General features: G+C 45.7%; 1 protein-coding gene and 1 long non-coding RNA gene across 2 annotated transcripts in view; both read right to left on the bottom strand.

The window, feature by feature from the left end:
• Window positions 1-4078: 4078 nt before the first annotated feature.
• On the bottom strand, window positions 4079-8765 carry fam43b (family with sequence similarity 43 member B). The gene has a single exon (XM_059952346.1). It carries the CDS (start codon window positions 8257-8259, stop codon window positions 7363-7365), a length of 897 nt encoding a protein of 298 aa, XP_059808329.1. The 5' UTR covers window positions 8260-8765; the 3' UTR covers window positions 4079-7362.
• A 2437-nt stretch (window positions 8766-11202) lies between these two features.
• Window positions 11203-18819, bottom strand: part of LOC132382272 (uncharacterized) — a 25422-nt gene continuing 17805 nt past the window's right edge. The window contains exon 3 of the long non-coding RNA XR_009508263.1: window positions 11203-13991. This is a non-coding gene — a long non-coding RNA (uncharacterized LOC132382272). The remainder of the gene's footprint in view (window positions 13992-18819) is intronic.

Here is an 18819-nt window from a genome sequence, read left to right as displayed (position 1 = left end):
GTGGATACATGGAACGCCCTGCCAGGGTGGTGTTAGAGGCAGGTACATTAGGAACATATAAAGGACTCTCATAGATGACAGAAAAATGGACGAACATGGGGGAGGGAAGGCTTAGATTGATCTTAGAGTAAGTTAAAAGGGCAACACACCATGGTGGGCCGAAGGGCCTGTTCTATGCTGTAATGTTCGATATTGTACGTTATATGATAAAAGGACGCCAGCTGTTTGCACGGTCGTGCTTCAGTGGAGATTACTGATATCTGCACTGACTTTGCAATTGGATATGCCGGTCAAAATTATACCTTTTTATGTTGGCAATTTAGACAGTTCTTTATCCCATAGGATGCTTCTGCTGATTTGCTCATCTTTATTTATTCCCAAGATGCGACTGGTCATCTCAATTTTCCTGGACGGTGCAGTTTTAATTACCTTAATCCCAGCAGCCAGGATTAAACTCTAATTGAAAAACCTGACAATTGGTAGGCAAGGTTCCCTCGAGTGAAGGAGGGGAGATTTGATAGAGGCAATTAAAATAATGAGGGATATAGACGGGGCAAAAATGAGATGGCCTTTTCCACTGAGGTTGGGTGAGACTAAAACTCCAGGTCATGGGTTAAGGGCAGAAGGTGAAATAATTATGGGGAACTGGCGGGGGGGGGGGGGGGAACCTTCATTCGGAGGATAGTGAGAGTGTGGAAGGAGCTTCCAGTGGAAGTGGTGGATGCAGGTCCAATTTAAGACCTTTAAGAGAAACTTGGATAAATACGTTGATAGGAAGGTATGGAGAGCTATAGTCCAGGTGCAAGTCGATGAGACAAGGCAGCATGGGCTGGATTGACTGAAGGGCCTGTTTCTGAGCTGTAGAAACGTCTCTACCAAAGGAGGTGTAAGGCACTCCTTCCCTCTGCTAGCCCACAGGTCGCCCTCCGACAAGGTGTAGCAACTGCTTAGTGCCTCCCCCTTGTCTGATCTGGGTCATGTGAAGCCATGGGAGCGGGTCATGTGAGCAGCTGGTGCATATCACGTCCTGGTTATGTGACCACTGACACCAGACAAACAATCTCTGAAGAGTATTGATAATGTCTGGGGTCACCTGTTTTTTTAAAGACACTGCCCAGAAGAATGCAATGGCAAAACACTTCTGTAGAAAAATTTGCCAAGAACAATCATGGTCAAAAGACTATGATCATCTATGTCATATGACACAACACATCATGCTGGTGATGTTGATATTGAAACATACAGAGAAATGTGTCATTTGCGTTAACAACCAACACACCTGAGAATGTGCCAGGGCAGTCCGCAAGTGTCACACGTATTCCAGAGCCAACACAGCATGTCCACAATGTTCAGCGGTTTACCATCAGGCAGAAGGTACCTCAACATTAGGACAAGAACTGTGAGGATGGGAAACAGCTTCTTCCTCCAGGCTGTGAGTCTACTGCACTCCCTGCCACCACCCGGGTCTTGTCACGTATGAAACGCCAGCAGAGTTTTACTGTTAACCTTTGAACTTGCGCTGTAAATGCACCTTATTATTTGTTATTTGCGGAGCTATTACTTTGTTGTGTGTGAGTTCTGTGTACTGTGTTGGGGATCTTGGTTTGGAGTAATGTTGTTTTGTTTGGCAGTGTACGTTTATTTAGTTAGTTATTGAGATACAGCATGGAACAGGCCCTTCCGGCCCTTCGAGGTGCTCCGCCCAGCAACTTCCGATTTAATCCTCGTCTAATCAATTTACAATGAGTAATTAACCTACCAACTGGTACGTCTTTGGACCGTGGGTGGACACCGGAGCATCTGGAGGAAACCCGTGCAATCACAGTGAGAATGTATAAATTCCTTACAGACAGCGGCAGAAATTGAAGCTGGGTCACCTGTGTTGTAAAGCATTGTGCTAATCACCACAGTACTATGCTGCCCCTTGTGAATGGCTGATTGACAAAGCACTTATAACTTAAACTTTTCTTCTCATTGCTGCCATCAAGAAGAAGTTACAGGAGCCTCAGGACCCACACCATCCAGGTTCAGGGACCTACAACCCTGCAACCATCAGGCACTTGAACCAAAGGGGAAACTTCACTTGCCCCATCACTGAAATGTTCCCACAACCAATGAACTCTCTTACAATGACTCTTCATCTCATGTTCTCAATATTTATTGCTTATCTATATTTTTCTTTTTGTATTTGCAGTTTGTTGTCTTTTCCACATTGGTTGAACACTCAAAATGCCATGATCTTCCATTGAATCCGTTATGGTTAGTATTCTATGGATTTATTGAGTATGCCCACAAGGAAATGAAACTCAGGGTTGTGTATGTTGATATAGATATACTTTATTAATAAAGTTACATAAAATTTGAACAAAATGGAACACTACAAGCAAGAAAATAAGCCCCTTTCCTCTGTCTCTACCTCCCTCCCTTCCACCCACACGCAAGGACAGTCCTCCAACTCCAGGAAAGGCCTCAAACCTCCAGGCTGTGGCCATCGAGCCATGAGTTCCAATTGACTTTTGGGCTTTGATCTTCGGTATAGACGCCGATAATGGAACACCACAACTCAAACTCAGAGTGTTACTAGGCATGGAAGCATTAAGAAATTGTGCTTTTCCTATCTGTAATGGACCAGGGCTTCAGAGCTTTCTTATCTGTGCTTGATGTCCCTTACTTTTTTTTTCCTGCATATTCCTAACCATTGTTTAATTAAGAATAATTGACATAGAATTTTTCAAATAGTTTGATTTGACGAGCACTGAAGCGGGTAGCTGTCATAAAGCACTTTGTTGATTCTGAGTGGCTGGCTGCAGAGTTTCAAAAGCAGTTTATTGCTTTTCATTGTTTGTCTGTGGAGATAATCTCCTGAAATTACGAGATTGTGAAAAGCCATGATGATTTCCCCACTAGACATTAATGCCACCTGAATGGCCAAGGCAAATAAATTGTAAGAACATTACAGCAGTCAACCACGACAACTAAAAATAATTTAAATCTATTCCCATCAAGTACAAATAAATGGAATTGAATCTCAAACCCTTTCCTCTTATTTATGTTATTTATTTATTTAGAGATACAGCACTGAATAGGCCCTTATGGCCCTTCAAGCTGCACTGTCAAATGACCACTGACAACCCCAATGTAACCGCAGCCTAATCACAGGACAATTTACAATGACCAATTAACTCACTAAACAGTATGTCCCAGGACTCTGGGAGGAAACTGGAGCACCTGGAGAAAATGTACACATTTCACAGAGACTCCATACAGAGGACGCTGGAATTTAACTCCAAACTCCAATGCCCCGAGTTGTAATAGCATCGTGTTAAATGCTACTCTGCTGTCCACCCAAAATCTGGCTCAGTGATTATGACCCCAACATGATTCGATGCCCAACCTTCTGGCCCAAAGTCAGACGCGTTGCTGTTGCACCATGATGTCTGATAATTATTCATGTTCATTTAATTAGTATGCTCATCCTGTGCAAATAATATTCACCACCTGTCTGGCTGGCTGGGAATAAATACCCCCGTGCATCACTGAAAATACTGGAAGGCCCCTGACATTTTGATCATAGCCTAATTCCAAGTCAGTTTTGCATCTTGGCATTGGGAACCGTTTTCATAAAAATAAACTCATTTTGAGTTAATTAGCCCGAAACATTGCAGAATAGCATGCCAAGAGAATAAATTGGAGAGTTTTGCATGTGCAGAGCTGTAGCATGCAATAGTTTCTCCTGAGCTGGTTAAAAATAGTATCAAGCATCTGTGCACGTATATCATGCAAATGGCTGGGTGTGTAGGTAGATAGAGACAGGTGGATTGATAGGTGGAGAAGATTGATAGGTGATAGGTGAGAACAGGTGTGGGAAGGGTCTTTGATTTCCCATTCTCATTCCAAAGTGCCTGTCCGTGGCCTCCTCTACTGCCACAATGAGGTGAAACTCAGGTTCAAAGTTCAAAATAAGTTTATTATCGAAGTACATATATGTCACTATATGATGGCACGTCACAATGGCAGTGAATACAGGGGAAGGGTCCCTAGGCTTCTTGCATTCCACATCACCAGATCCTGACTGATGGCTGCCCATAATCAGCCTCCCCATGTTAATCCTTGTGCAGGATTCCCAAAGGTTAATTTGCAGGTTGAGTCTGAGGTGAGGAAGGCAAATGCAATGTTAGCATTCATTTCAAGAGGACCAGAATATAAAAGCAAGGATGTAATGTTGAGAATTTATAAAGCACTGGTGAGGCCTCACTTTGGAATATTGTGAGCAGTTTTGGGCCCCTTATTTTGGAAAGGATGTGCTGAAACTGGAGAGGGTTCAAAGGAGGTTCACAAAAATGATTCCAGTATTGAATGGCTTGTCGTACGAAGAGTGTTTGATGGCTCTGGCCCTATATTCACTAGAATTCAGAAGAATGAGGGGTGATCTAACTGAAACCTATCAAATAGTGAAAAGCCTTGATTGAGTGGATGTGGAGAGAATGTTTCCTATGTTGGGAGAGTCTAAGACCAGAGGATACAGCCTCAGAATAGAAGGGTGTCCTTTTAGAATGGACTTCAGCCAGAGAGGTGGATCTGTGGAATTCTTTGCCACAGGCAGCTGTGGAGACCAAGTCTTTATGTATATTTAAGCCAGATGTTGATAGAGTCTTGACTGGTCAGGACATGAAGAGATACAGGGAGAAGGCTGAAGATTGGGGTTGAGAGGAAAAATGGATTAGCCATGATGAAATGGTAGAGCAGACTTGATAGGCTAAATGGCCTAATTCTGCTCCTATATCTTAAGGTCTTATGTTGAACAAGGTCAAGCATTGGCAACTTCGACTAAGGGAATCTACCTTAACAACTTGGATATGTGGATCCTGGATCAGCATGGACCCACCAATAGACAACCCCTTAGGAGATCTTCATACTCGACTCGAGTGATTGTTCGTTCCCATAATCAAGACCCATTCAAAAGTCCTTGGGAAACACTGGTCCTTCCAGACCTTAGGATCTACTTCATGCAACAGACCCACCGGAGGGTCCTCCGGGTGATTCATGGCACAGGAGTTGAACTCTCAATTCCAAAATGCCCCGAATATCAGGGTCACTACCATGATACCTTTAATGCCTATTAATAAATAATCTCACAGAACATGTGCCAAGTTAGCCAAAGATTAGTAATTTTATTTATAATTCATTTCAGTTCAACTGTTCTGTGTATTTACACATATTGGCCTCCAGAGTTAAAACACTCTTGCTAGACAATTGCTTAACATTCAGGTAGGTAAGATCTCTTTTCAATGTACGGGCCAACGCCTGCTCTGCACATGGGCCAAGTCGTGTTTTAACATGCAAAGTTTAAAGAATACCATACATCCAACAAATACGGGAAGTGAAAGCAGCAGGACAAATCAAATCACCAGCCCTAGGTAGAGCATGAAGGATCCCACCCACCCTGCTCATGGACTGTCTGCCCCACTCCCACCAGGGAGGAGGCTATGTAGCATCCACACCAGGACCACCAGACTCAAAAGCAGGTACTTTCCCCAAGCAGTAAGGCTGATCAACACCTCCACCCGCTAACCCACCCCTCCACACCCCCAACCACCACTACTTTATCATTTCCTGTTGGTTACCTTAGGAACAGACACTCCTATGCCTAGCATCACTTTATGGACATACAATCAATGTATAGAAGCTATCTTATGTATTTATATTTATTGGTTTTTATTATTGTGTTCTTTATCTTATTGTGTGTGGGGGTTTTTTTCTGCTGATTGGATCCGGAGTTACTTCGTTCTTCTTTACACTTATTACAGGAAATTAGTTAAACAATCTTGAATGTTAAGCTCAGCCGAGAAACTCTTTGAGGACCGGTGGTGGGTGAGTTCGCTTTGTTCAGGGCTGAACATTGCATCCAGCAGGATAAATCAGAACTCAGAACTATGATGGAGAAATACACTAACTTCGGGGCACGACTACACGGACTTCGTCGTACTGTAGGTAAGAACAAGATTTGGGGTTGGAGGCGCGGTCCGGTTTGACTCGCCGTGAACGGAGTGGGGCCAGATCCGCTCCGGGTGCGCGTCGCGCACACTCATTTCTCCTGTCCCTTGATGCCCTGGGAAAATAACCCATAAATGAGTTTTAACGTATACACCGACTTGTAAGACCTGCGTGAGGAGGAATTTCTTTAGCCGGAGGCCAGTGACAGTGGCATTCATTGCCACAGAGGGCTGCGGAGGCCAAATCATCGGGTATGTTTAAAACGCAGGTTGATGGGTTTCTTGATCAGACAGGGCGTCAAAGGTCACGGGGAGATGGTAGGAGAATGGGGGTTAAGAGGGGAAATAAATCAGCCATTGTGGAGTGCCAGAGCGTCTTGATGGGCCGAATGACCTAATTCTGCTCCTGTGTCTTAAGGTCTCAGGGGGACACGAGGGACATCAGATGCCGGAGTCTGGAGCAACAGATGGATGGACTCAGGCTGAATCTGTGGAGGGGAATGCTCCCCACAGACGCTGCTGGTCCCGCTGAGTTCCCCCAGCTTTTGGAGAGTCGCCCCAGATTCGGGCATTTGCAGCCTCTTAATTCTCCAGCATCACAGCCCGACCGGTTCCATTTCCTCTTCGCCCTGCCGTGAGGTTGCGCGTCTGTCCACGGGACTACTGACAGAGGCCGCTTGGTAACTTCACCCTCTGAACCAACGAATGGGTCACCCGGTAGCTCCGGGCCCTGACCCCAATCAACGAACAACTTCACTTTCCCCAGAAGTTTACCAGTCAGTTCATACTCGCGTGTCTCAAACACTTCGCTGGTAAAAACAGTTTCTAAAGCTGTTCAGAACATGCATTTCGCTCCTGTGACTCGAGCCTGGCAGCGGCATGGTAAACCGGCATTTAAGGTTCCTTCTTGTATCGCAGAGCCGATCTGTCAGCGGCCTCCGAGCCGGGTGGGTATTGTCCGAAATGAGCGGCGTTAGTCTGGTGCGATCCTATCCCGATTCACCGGCTGCCCGCTGACTCTTTCTGCCCTGGTGGGATCTGGGCAGGGGACAGAGAGTGGGAAAGGAGGGAGCGTGGGTTCAGGGTGGGGGGGGGGAGAGGAATCTGGGTCAGAATTCAAGGCGAGGGTGGGGTGAGAGTGGGCGAATGGGTTGGAAGTGAGTCGGGGGAAGGGGATTGGAGGAAAGAGTGTTGGAGCTGGAGGGGTGAGGGAGCAAAGAGGGAACGGAGGGGTAGGCAAATGAAGTGGAGGGGTAGGGTTGTAAAGTGGGAGAGGAGGTGGAGTACCTGGAGAACAGAGTGGGGAGAAAACAAGAAGGGTTGGAGGTCGGTACGCCTCCTGTTGTCCTCGGGACCCTCGGTGGAGAGATCAGTTAGAGCCTGGCGAAGCCGCCTTAGAGTGGCCGTCCGGGTGGGTTGGAGCTTCGTCGGCGATGGTGCAGGAGTCGATCCGCCGGGAGATGCCACCGACGTCGGGCTCATCGTCCTCCTGCTCGCCCGCCGCGTCTTCGGCGATGGAGCAGAGCGCCGCCGGGTTCCTCCAGCGCTCGGAGCCCGCCCGGTACGGGCACGGTGAGTTGAGCAGCCTCCGGAGCGGAGCCAGGGGCAATGCAGGGTCCCCGAGCCGCTCCTGTCGCCGGTGCCGGGCGTCCTCCAGCCTCTTGAGCCGCTTGAAATCGTCGAGCGCCGAGCTGGAGGTGCGCAGCAGGAAGAGGGCGACGTCCCGGGCTTTGGTCGCCTTGCTCAGCCGAACGGCGTGACATCGCAGCAACACCGCCTTGTTCTTAAGCTGGTGCCGGTAGACCCAGGCGAAGACCTGGGGGCGCTGGACGTCGGCTCCACAGTGGGTGATCCGGCGCAGCAAGTACAGATGGCCCGAGTGGCCGCCGCAGGGGTCGGTGGGGCACAGGCGGATCCCATGCGGCCCGACCGTCAATTGCATCCGCGCCCCGGCCGTGCCCTGGTCGCTCCTGGCCCAGATCTTACTCACCACCTGGTCGGTGCAACCTTCACCCCTGGCCCGCAGGGTCACCGCATTGCCCAGGTAGCGCACGCTGTGGCTCGGGTTGTCCCTGTTCAACTGGACCTTGCGCCGGCGGCGCTTGAAGATCCCTCCGAGCCGCTGGAGAGGGCGGTCGGACCAGAAAGCTGGGCAAGCCCGCCGGGCCACCGAGGCAAGCAACGAGCGCTCGGACAGCCACCGCTTCGCTTTCCGCCGCCCCTCATCCTCCGCCAGCACCGCTTTGCCCCTCCGCCACGGCAGCATGGCCGGCTCGCTGGGGCTCCGAGACGGCGAGTGGCCAGCTGCCTCGGAACACTCGCCCCTCCCTCCCTCCTTCCAGCACCCGGTACCCCGCCTCTTGAACGGGGAGGTGTGGCTTTCACCCGTGCCCAGAATCGGGGGAACACCCACAAACACACAGCCGGGGATCACACGCGTTGTTCGTTGACCATCTCTTCTCTGAAGCCCTGTCCATGAAATTCTCCGGATGGAATTCAAATGCCGCTACAGATCAGGCAATCTTCAGTACTCACGGTTCGGAGTACAGGTTGGAAGGGATTGGTAATCGGCGTTCACATACTCTCAGCGTCCTTCGTCTCTGGAGCCGGAGGGTCTCAGAATACCGCTTCGCTGAAAGCGATGGGCGCGCTGTCCCGAGGGAAAGTTCACACCGTGATTTGTTTAACTTTTCCCATCAAGCGAAACGCCCGCTGTCAGTTTACTGTTACTCCGGTGTGTGTGTGAGTGAGTGAGTGATGCTTATAACCCGATTGGCGTCAGTTCCTGCTGAGGTTGGCGTCAAATCAGCCTTGGAGGTGAGGCATTGTCGTGACACGATGTTTGTGCACGGTCAGGCTGTGTACTAGTGAATGTATTTTGTGTGCCTCGCCGTGTCAGTGTGCTCTGTAGTGAGAGGTGGGCTTGAGGTTTGCCTGTAGTTGATGTGTGTGCGTCTGAGAGAGAGAGCGAGGAGGGAGTGGGTGTGAGGGTGGATGTTTGCGTCTGTATGTGGGTGAGCTCCTGTGTTGCGTAGGAAGGAAAATGTGTAAGCTTTACTGTCTAAGGCTGTAGATGTGTGTGCATCTGTTGTAATTGTGTGTGTGTATGTGTGTGTGTGTGTGTATGTATGTGTGTCAGTGTGTCTCAACAGGTATGTATCTAAGTGTGTGTGTGTGTGTGTCTGAGTGTGTCTTTCTGTGTCTCACCAAGTGTGTGTATATGTGTGTCTGTGTGTCTCAACAGGTATGTATCTGAGTGTGTGTGTGTGTGTGTGTCTTTCTGTGTCTCACCAAGTGTGGTACATAGAACAGGGCAGGTTACAGAACAGGAACACCTGCACTGGAATGATGACAAACTAAACTACAGCAACACGCTCAAAGCTGGAGGAACTAAGCTGCTCAGTGGATGAAATAGGCAGCCGACCGACTTTCCATTTCCCTCCATAGATGCTGTCTGAGCCGCAGAGTTCCGCCAGCATTTTGTGTGTTGCTGTAGATTTCCAGCATCTGCAGAATATACGTGATTCTGAGCACTCCATCCCCTGCATGTTTAACAGCCTCTTTAAAACTATTACTGTTGGCTTCCACCACTATACCCAACAGCACAGTGTAAAAAAAAATCTGCCCCACATATCTCCTTTAACCCTACGTCTCTCACCATAAATGTATGTCTTCCAGTACCTCTACACCGAGAGAGAAAAAGATTCTGACTATGTTCCATCTCGATGTCTCCCATAATTCTTGTAAACTTCCATTTGGTCTTCCCTCAATCTCTGAAACTCTTTTATTAAAAACACAATTCCGGTTTGCCTAACCTCTCCGGAGGGGAGGGAAGGGTTAGATTAGAGTACAAGATGGTGGGCTGAAGGGTCCGTACTGTGAGGTAATGTTCTGTGTTCTCTCTTTGTAGTTCACGATTCTATGTGCAAGTGTGAATCTTGCCATGCGGGGAGAATGGCTGTTAACACTTTGGGGAAATGTAAGAAAATTAATTTACAAGTACAGTGAGGTAATGTTGCAGCTCTCTAAAACTCTCAGATGAGGAATATTGTTTTCAGTTTGCTCCCCTCATTATAGGAAGGACGTGGAAGCTTTAGAGAGGGTGCAGAGGAGATTCACCAGGATGCTGTCTGGATTAGAGAGGGTGCAGAGGAGATTCACCAGGATGCTGTCTGGATTAGAGAGGGTGCAGAGGAGATTCACCAGGATGCTGCCTGGATTAGAGAGGGTGCAGAGGAGATTCACCAGGATGCTGCTTGGATGAGAGAGGGTGCAGAGGAGATTCACCAGGATGCTGTCTGGATTAGAGAGGGTGCAGAGGAAATTTACCAGGATGCTGCCTGGATTAGAGAGGCTGCAGAGGAGATTCACCAGGATGCTGCCTGGATTAGAGAGGGTGCAGAGGAGATTCACCAGGATGCTGCCTGGATTAGAGAGGGTGCAGAGGAGATTCACCAGGATGCTGCCTGGATTAGAGAGGCTGCAGAGGAGATTTACCGGGATGCTGCCTGGATTAGAGAGGCTGCAGAGGAGATTTACCGGGATGCTGCCAGGATTAGGGAGCATGCCTCAGGAGGATAGGTTGAGTGAGCTGAGGTCTTACTCTTTGGGACGAAGGAGGATGAGAAGTGACCTGACAGAGGTGTACAATAAGATAAGAGGCGTAGATCGAGTGGACACACAGAGACTGGTTCCCAGGACAGAGATTGTTAATTTGAGAAGGCACGATTTTAAGGTAATTGCAGAAATGTATAGGGAGGATATCAGAGGTAATTTCTTTACACAGTGTGTGCTGGGTGCACTTGCCAGGGGTGGTGGTAAAAGCAGATACATTAGGGGCATTTAAGAAACTCTTAAATGGATGATGAAAAATGGAGGTCTATGTAGCAGAGAAAGGTTAGATTGATCTTAGAGTAGGTTAGAAGGTCTAACGACATGTTGGGCTGAAGGGTCTGAACTGCTCTATGCTCTATGCTGTATGTATGTTCTAAGCTTTTATCTCTATAATTTAAAAAAAAAGTGTAATGATGAAAACTAAGCAAATGTGGAATGTTGTTCATCAGAAATGTAATTTTGATGCTGCAAGGAAAAGCATAAGGAAAGGAGTTGTCTCTCCAAAGCCTCAAGATTTAGGAGAGCTATGCAATTTACTAAATATATAAATGTTACTAATTTACTAAATATATAGATGTTACTAATAATCCTTGCCTTAATCACAGTCATGTGCTTCAGGCATAATGGATAATTAATGGAGAGATTTTGAGATCATTCACATCCACATGTAGTTCAGAGGCTCATGAATGTCTATTTCACCAGAAACCTTTATCTACTGCTTATTCAATGTCAGAATCGAAATCGAGTTTATTGTCATGTACACAAGTTCAGTTTATTGTCTTTCAGCTGTATAAATGCATACCACCAAAAGAAACAATGTTCCTTTGAACCAAGATACACAAGACAGGGTATATAATTCATGCACAACATGTAACATATGAGGGTGCAATGAAGAATTTACACATAACATCATATAAGCAGCATTAACAAGAAAAAATATAAATTGTACATATTTTTTATTAGAAAGGACACAATCAGAACAAAATACTGTTGTCCATTTTAGTGCAAAGTGATCAAAGTGGCCACAAAATGTGGCACGGTATTGTAGTGGTTAGCACAACGCTCCACAGTACCAGCAACCCGGGTTCAATTCCCGCCACTGCCTGTAAGGAGTTTAGATGTTCTCCTCCTTGACACCGTGGGTTTCTGCCAGGTGATCCAGTTTCCTCCCACAGTCCAAAGATGTACTGGTTGGTAGGTTAATTGATCATTGTAAATTGTCGCACGACTAGGCTCAGATTAAATCTGGAGATAGCTAGGTGGCATGACTCAAAGGCCCAGATGGACACTGTATCTTAATAAATAAATAAAATGTTGCTACAAACACAAAATGCTGGAGAAATTCAATAGGTCAGACAACATGTATGAAAATGACTAAACAGTCAACGTTTTGGCTGACCCTTCATCAGAGCTGGAAAGAACTGGGAAGAAGCCAGAATAAGAAGGTGGCGGTGGATGAGGAGTACAATAGGTGAAAGCAGGTGAGGGAGAAGTTGAGTTGATTGGGAGGTGAGAATGAAGTAAGAAAGCTGGGTGGTGTTAGGTGGAAGAGTTAAAGGGCTAAAGAACGAGAGGATAATGTTGCTATAATGGGATAGTAATTAAAGTTTTGTCAAGTGGCTCAAGAACTAAACACTTGAAGAGAAGTAACAATTATTGAGCCTGGTGGTGTGGGGCCTCAGTAACTCCTGCCCGATGGATGGGAGCTAAAACAGATGATGCGGACCTTCCTTCCTTTAATACAATGATATGGTGACTACTAAATACACTTCCCTTGGAGAATTCTGGAAAATCTTTGACTTCCCTTTCACAGAACAAATTAGATTAACCAAAAGATATTTTTCATTGCAAGTTTGAGGCACTGCGGTGGAGATTTGTGCTTGGATGAAGTTGAATGAATTACTGTTGTTCTAATGACAATCTATCATTTCTTTTATTAGTGTTACTGCCTGAAGATTGGATTGGAATCAAGTTTATTACTACTGACATGTCATGAAATTTGTTGTTTTGTGGCAGCAGTTCAATGCAATACATAAAATTACTATAAATTACAATGAAAATATATACTAAATAAATAAAAAGAGCAAAAAGAGTGGAAAATAGTGAGATGGTGTTCATGAACTATTCATTGTAGTTTCCATGGTTTTATTGTCCATTGAGAAATCTGATAACGAAGGGGAAGAAGCTGTTCCTGAAATGTTGCGTGTATGCCAGCAGGCTTCTGTGCCTCCCTGATGCTAGCAATGGGAAGAAGGAATGCCCTGGATGGCGGGCATCCTTGATGATGGATGGCGGGCATCCTTGATGATGGATGCCACCTTTTGGAGGCATCAGCCACGATGGAGTGGTGGAACAGACTCAATGAGCTGAATTTCCTTATTCTGTTCCTATGCATTATGGTTTTAAATAAGCCATGACTGAGTGATGGAGAATCCTCTGAGCTCTGGGTCTGAATCTCTTGACTCTAAGCTAACAATCTAGGGCAGCAGGTTGGCATTGAGTTATAGTTAATAAACCTGCAGACGACCAGGAACAATGTTCACGATTTGTTAAATACACAGCATCATTCACCACAGATTTCATGCTTTATCCACTCTAGATGCTGGTTCTGCGCTTTATTTATATCTATACAGTAAATGCAGCGGAATTATCATACGTGCATACGTTTTTTTCTACGTTCACGAGGTGGCTGGAGTTGTGTTTGCATCAGCATGTCCTTAAACTGCTGATAGATGAACCAATTGAGAATTCCACCTGCTTCTGGCGGCGTAGCGGTCAGCGTAACGCTTTCACAGCGCCAGCGACCCAGGTTCAGTTCCCGTGGCTCTAAGCAAGGTGTTTGTAATTTCTCCCCTGAATGTTTCTTTTTAATAGTAGGTTAATTGGTCACATGAGTGTGATTGGGCATTGTGGGTTTATTGGGCTGGAACGTCCTGGTTACTATGCTGTTACTCCAAGTGATTGAATTTTCAAGACTAACGACCAGAGTGACTGATTAAATGAATGAAACGAAGAAACTGATAAACAAACACAGGGCTGTATTAATTCATTCCTGAGGTCCAGTTGCATTCAATGTTCTGACTGGAGTAGCCTCTGGGTTAGTCTATAGGACACGTGAAGAGGATCAGATTCAGGATCAGAATTCCACATCTTCTTCGTGTCTTCTTTCGTGGGTGGCATAGCACTACTACAGAGCCAGCGACCCTGGTTCGATTCCCGCCACTGTCTGTAAGGTGTTTGAATGTTCTTCCCTTGACCTCTGGGTGCTGCAGTTTAACCTCCCACATTCCAAAGACAATCACGTTATAGGTTAATTGGTCACATGGGTGTAATTGGGCAGTGTGGGCTTGTTGGGCCAGAAGGGCCTGTTACTGTGCTGTATCTCTAAATAAACAAACAAACAAACAAATAAATAAATAAATAGGTGAAAAGTGAAAAAGAGAAAGTTTAAGGGACATGTGTGAGGCCAGTCATAGCCTGTTATTTAGACCATAAGATAAAGGAGTATAATCAGGCCATTTGGCCCATCAAGTCTGCTCCACCGTTCTATCTTGATTGACTTATTACTCCTCTCAACTGCAATCTTCTGCCTTCTCCCATAATCTTTGACACCCTGAAACTATCAGCCTCTGCTGTGAATATATGCAATGACTTGGCCACCACAGCTGCCTGTGGCAATGAACTCCACAGATTCACCACCCTTTGACTAAAGAATTTCCTTCTCATCTCTGTTCTAAATGGATGTCCCTCTATTCTGAGATTGTGCTCTCTGGTCCTAGACTCCCCCTCTATGGAAATCTCCTCTCCACTTCCACTCTTTCTAGGCCTTTCAATATTTGATATTTCAACAAGATCTGCCCTAATTCCTCTAAACTCCAGTGAGTACAGGCCCAGAGCCATCAAATGCTCCTCATATGTTAACCCTCTCATTCCCAGGATCATTCTCACATATCTTCTCTGGACCCTCTCCAATGGCAGCACACTCTTTCACAGGTAAAGGTCCCAAAATTGATCACAATACTCTAAACGTGGTTTGACAATGCCTTTGAAACCTAAGCATTACATCCTTGACTTATACTCTATTTCTCTCGAAATGAATGCTAACGTGGCATTTTCCTTCCTTACCACCAACTCAGTCTGCATGTTAACCTTTAGGGAATATTGCACTCGGACTCTTTCAATTATGATTTCTGAATTTACCCTCTGCTTGGAAAATAATATATTCCTTTTTTTGCTTCTAACAAAGTGCATGACCATACAATTCCCAACACTGTATTCCATCTGCCATTCCTTCGCTCATTCTCCTAATCTGCGTAAGTCCTTCTGTAGCCTCTCTACTTCCTCAACACTACCTGTCCCTCTGCTGACCTCCTTATCCACAAAAACGTAGCCACAAAGCCAGCAATTTCGTTATCGAAATCGTTGACATATAACATGAAAAGTAGCAGACCAAGTACTGACCCCCGCAGAGCTCCACTAGTCACCAGCAGCCAACCAGAAAAGGGCCCCTTTATTCCCACTCTTTGCCTCTTGCCAGTCAGTCGATCTTCTATCCATGCCAGAATCTTTCCTGTAATACCATGGGTTCTTATCTTGTTAAGCAGCACCTTGTCAAAGGCTTTCTGAAAATCCAAAGAAACAACATTCCCTCGATCTCCTTTGCCTATCCTGCCTGTTATTTCCTCAAACAATTCCAACAGATTTGTCAAGATTTCCCCTTAAGGAAACCATGCTGACTTTGGCCTATTTCATCACGTGTCTCCAAGTACCCCGAAACCACATACTTAATAATGGACTCCAACACCTTCCCAACCACTGAGGTCAGGCTAACTGGCCTATAATTTCCTTTCCTTTGCCTCCCTCCTTCTTAAAGAGTGGAGTGACATTTGCCATTTTCCAGTCCTCCAAAACTATTCTTGAATCTCATGATTCTTGAAAGATCATTACTACTGCCTCCACCTCTTTCAGAACCCTGGGGTGTATTCCATCTGGACAGGAGACCTATCCACCTTTATCGATTTCAGCTTCCCAAGCACCTTCTCCTTAGTAATAGTGACTATGTTTATTTCTGCCCTCTGATACTCTCGAACTTCTGGCATGCTGCTGTTCTCTTCCACAGTGAAGCCTGTCGCAAACGGCTTATAAAGTTCATCTACCATTTCTTTGTCCCCCATTACCACCTCTCCAGTGATCCAATGTTCTCCCTTGCCTTCCTTTTATTCTTTGTATATCTGAAAAAGTAAATTTTTGGCACTGTCTGTTATGTCTTTTTCAGAGTCTCATTGTGAGCATTTGGTGTCAGAGGACCATGAAATGTAAATGGACCAGGTTAGTGAAGCATCTTTGTCCGGTCAAGTTCAAGTTCAGTTTATTACCATTCAACCGTACACACGTATACCACCAAATAAAACCATGTTCCTCTGGACCAAGGTGCTCAACGCAGTACATACAAGTCACACACACAACACAAATACCAGAAATAAATTAACAAATGATAAGGTGAACCTAATGACACAAGTTAAAAACTAAGCAGTTTAACGCTACTGGCGCTTCATATAATGCTGCTTCCAGCCGCTGCCTGTAAGGAGTTTGTATGTTCTCCCCATGACCACATGACTTTCCTCTGGGTGCTCCAGTTTCCCCCCACATTCCAAAGGCATACTGGTTGGTGGGTTAATTGGTCATTGTAAATTGTCTCATAATTGGGTTAGGATTGGATTAGGGGATTGCTAGGCAGCATGGCTCGAAGGGTGGCTGGGCCTGTTCTGTGCTGTATCTCATAAATAAATACATGATGAGACCTGGGTGGCAGCAGGGAATTCAGTAGGTTTTACAGCTGGGGGGCAGAAGCTGTTTCCCATCCTAACAGTCCTTGTCCTAATGCTACAGTACCTCCACACCTGATGGTAGGGGTCAAACAGATTGTTGGACAGATGGAAGGGCTCATTGACAATGCTAAGGGCCCTATGCTCCTGATAAAAGTTCAAAGTAAATTTTATGATCAGAGTACATATGTCACCTGAGATTTGTTTTCCTGCAGTCATGCTCAGCAAAGCTAGAGAACAGTGACCGCAACGTGAGCAATGAAAGGTCAAGTAGAGCATAGAAGACAGCAGACTCTCCAAATGCAAATATAACAATAAATAATGAGAGCATGAAATAACAAGATAACTAACATCTCAGTAGATGAGTGTAATTATCCCCCTTTGTTGAGGAGCCTGATGGTTGAGGGGTAGTAACTGTTCTCGAACCTGGTGGTGTGAGTGATTACTATCTCTGATATGACTGTTGAGTTTGAGCCGTATGGTCTCGCGTGCGTCAGTGAAATTGATGGTAGCTCAGAACCTTATCTCGGAATAAGCATGAATACTGGCATCATCTTGGTACTGCAGCTTGATTACTGAGGCTTGTCTGACCTTGCTACGATAGATTTCTCATTATTTCTTTAGATTAGTTCCTGATATGTTCATAAAAATAAACAACTGACTATATGTTGGGTGAATGGACATTATTAACCCCTTAGCTGGGAAGAGTTTTCGCTCACTTATTCACTTGATGCAGATTCAATCATTCTTTAACACAAAATCAAAAGGATCTGGCAATACAGGTCCATAATTCATTGAAGGTGTTGTCTCAGGTAGATAGGGTCGTAGAGAAAACTTATGGCACATTGCCCTTCAGAAATCAAAGTACTGAGTACAGGAAATGGGATGTTATATTGAAGCCATATAATAAAACATGGTGAGGCCTAATTTGGAGCATTGTGTACAGTTTTGGTCACCTACCTACAGGAAAGATGTAATTAAGCTTGAAAGAGTACAGGGAAAATTTACAAGGATGTTGCTGGGTCTGGACCTGAGTTATAAGGAAAGATTGAATAGGTTAGGACTTTATTCCTTGGAATGTAGAAGATTGAGAGGTATAGTAGGGTAAATGCTGGCAGGCTTTTTCCACTAAGGTTGGGCAGGACTACAACCAGTCGTCATGGGTTAAGGTTGAAAGGTGAAATGTTTAAGGGGAACATGAGGGGAAACTTCTTCACTCAGAGGGTCACGAGTGTATGGAGTGAGCTGCCAGGACAAGTAGTGCATGCGAGATCGAAGTTTGGACAGTTATGGACATGGATGGTAGAGGTATGGAGAGCCATGGTCCCAATGAAGGTTGATGAGACGAGGCAGTTTAAGTGGTTTGGCACTGAAGGGCCTATTTCTGTGCTGTCCTTTCCTATGATTCTATAACTCTCCAAGAGATTCTGCAAATGCTGGAGGAACTCAGCAGGTTAGGCAACCTCTACGAAGGGTAAATGACGGTCAGGATGAAGTCCTGATGAAGGATCTTGTCCTGAAACATTGACTATTTATTCCACTCCACAAGCTCAATCATTCTTTGTTTATTACAAAGGATGCAATACCAGTGATGTACGTATTACGGGCCACAATCAGTGCGAGAGGTTGTTGATTGTTGACACAGTGCGAGAGCTCAGGAGCTTTTGGGACTTTTTGGTGGTCTGCAATTATAGAGAGAGGTCATTATTTGCTGACTTGACACAAGGTTTAAAAAAAGTCTCAGGTGCTTTCGAGACTTCTCAATAGGCTGCATTCATAACTATTAGGCACCCGGCAGGGCCCAGTAAAAGGAAGCGAGGTGTAAGTGGCCATTGTGTGAGTGGACAGTGTTAAAGTGGTCAGGCTTTGGCTCAACAGGCTTAGCTGAGAACAGACTTAGGCAGATGTTCTAAGTAAATTTCTAGTAAGTTGCTTTTTCTGTTACTGCGCTGAGAATGGGTCCAGAGTTAATGGCATGTTCCTTGTGTGAGAGGTGTAAACTTTGGGAGATCTCCAGGATAGCTCCATCCGTACGAAGTGCAGCTCCTTAGAGACTGTGTTAACCAACATGCAGCTGCATGACGAAAATGAGGAGTTGATAGATAGGAGCTACAGGGGGGTAGTCACCCCTGAGTTAATCAACTGAAGCTGCAGCTCCATGACGAAAATGAGGAGTTGATAGATAGGAGCTACAGGGGGGCGGGTACTTGGGTGACTATTGGATGAGAGAAAGGGAATAGGCAGCCATCGCAAAGTACCCCTGTGGCCGTTCCTCTCAGTAATAAGTGTACTACTTTGGAAACTATTGGGAGGTAGAACCTACCGGGAGAAGCCACAGCAACCTGATCTTCGGCAATGAGTCTGATCCTGGCTCAGAAGGGAAGGGA

Source organism: Hypanus sabinus, chromosome 27 (assembly GCF_030144855.1).
Source record: "Hypanus sabinus isolate sHypSab1 chromosome 27, sHypSab1.hap1, whole genome shotgun sequence".
NCBI lineage: Eukaryota > Metazoa > Chordata > Chondrichthyes > Myliobatiformes > Dasyatidae > Hypanus > Hypanus sabinus.
The sequence above is the reverse complement of the archived record's forward strand: the minus strand, read 5'-3'. Positions and strand labels throughout refer to the sequence as shown.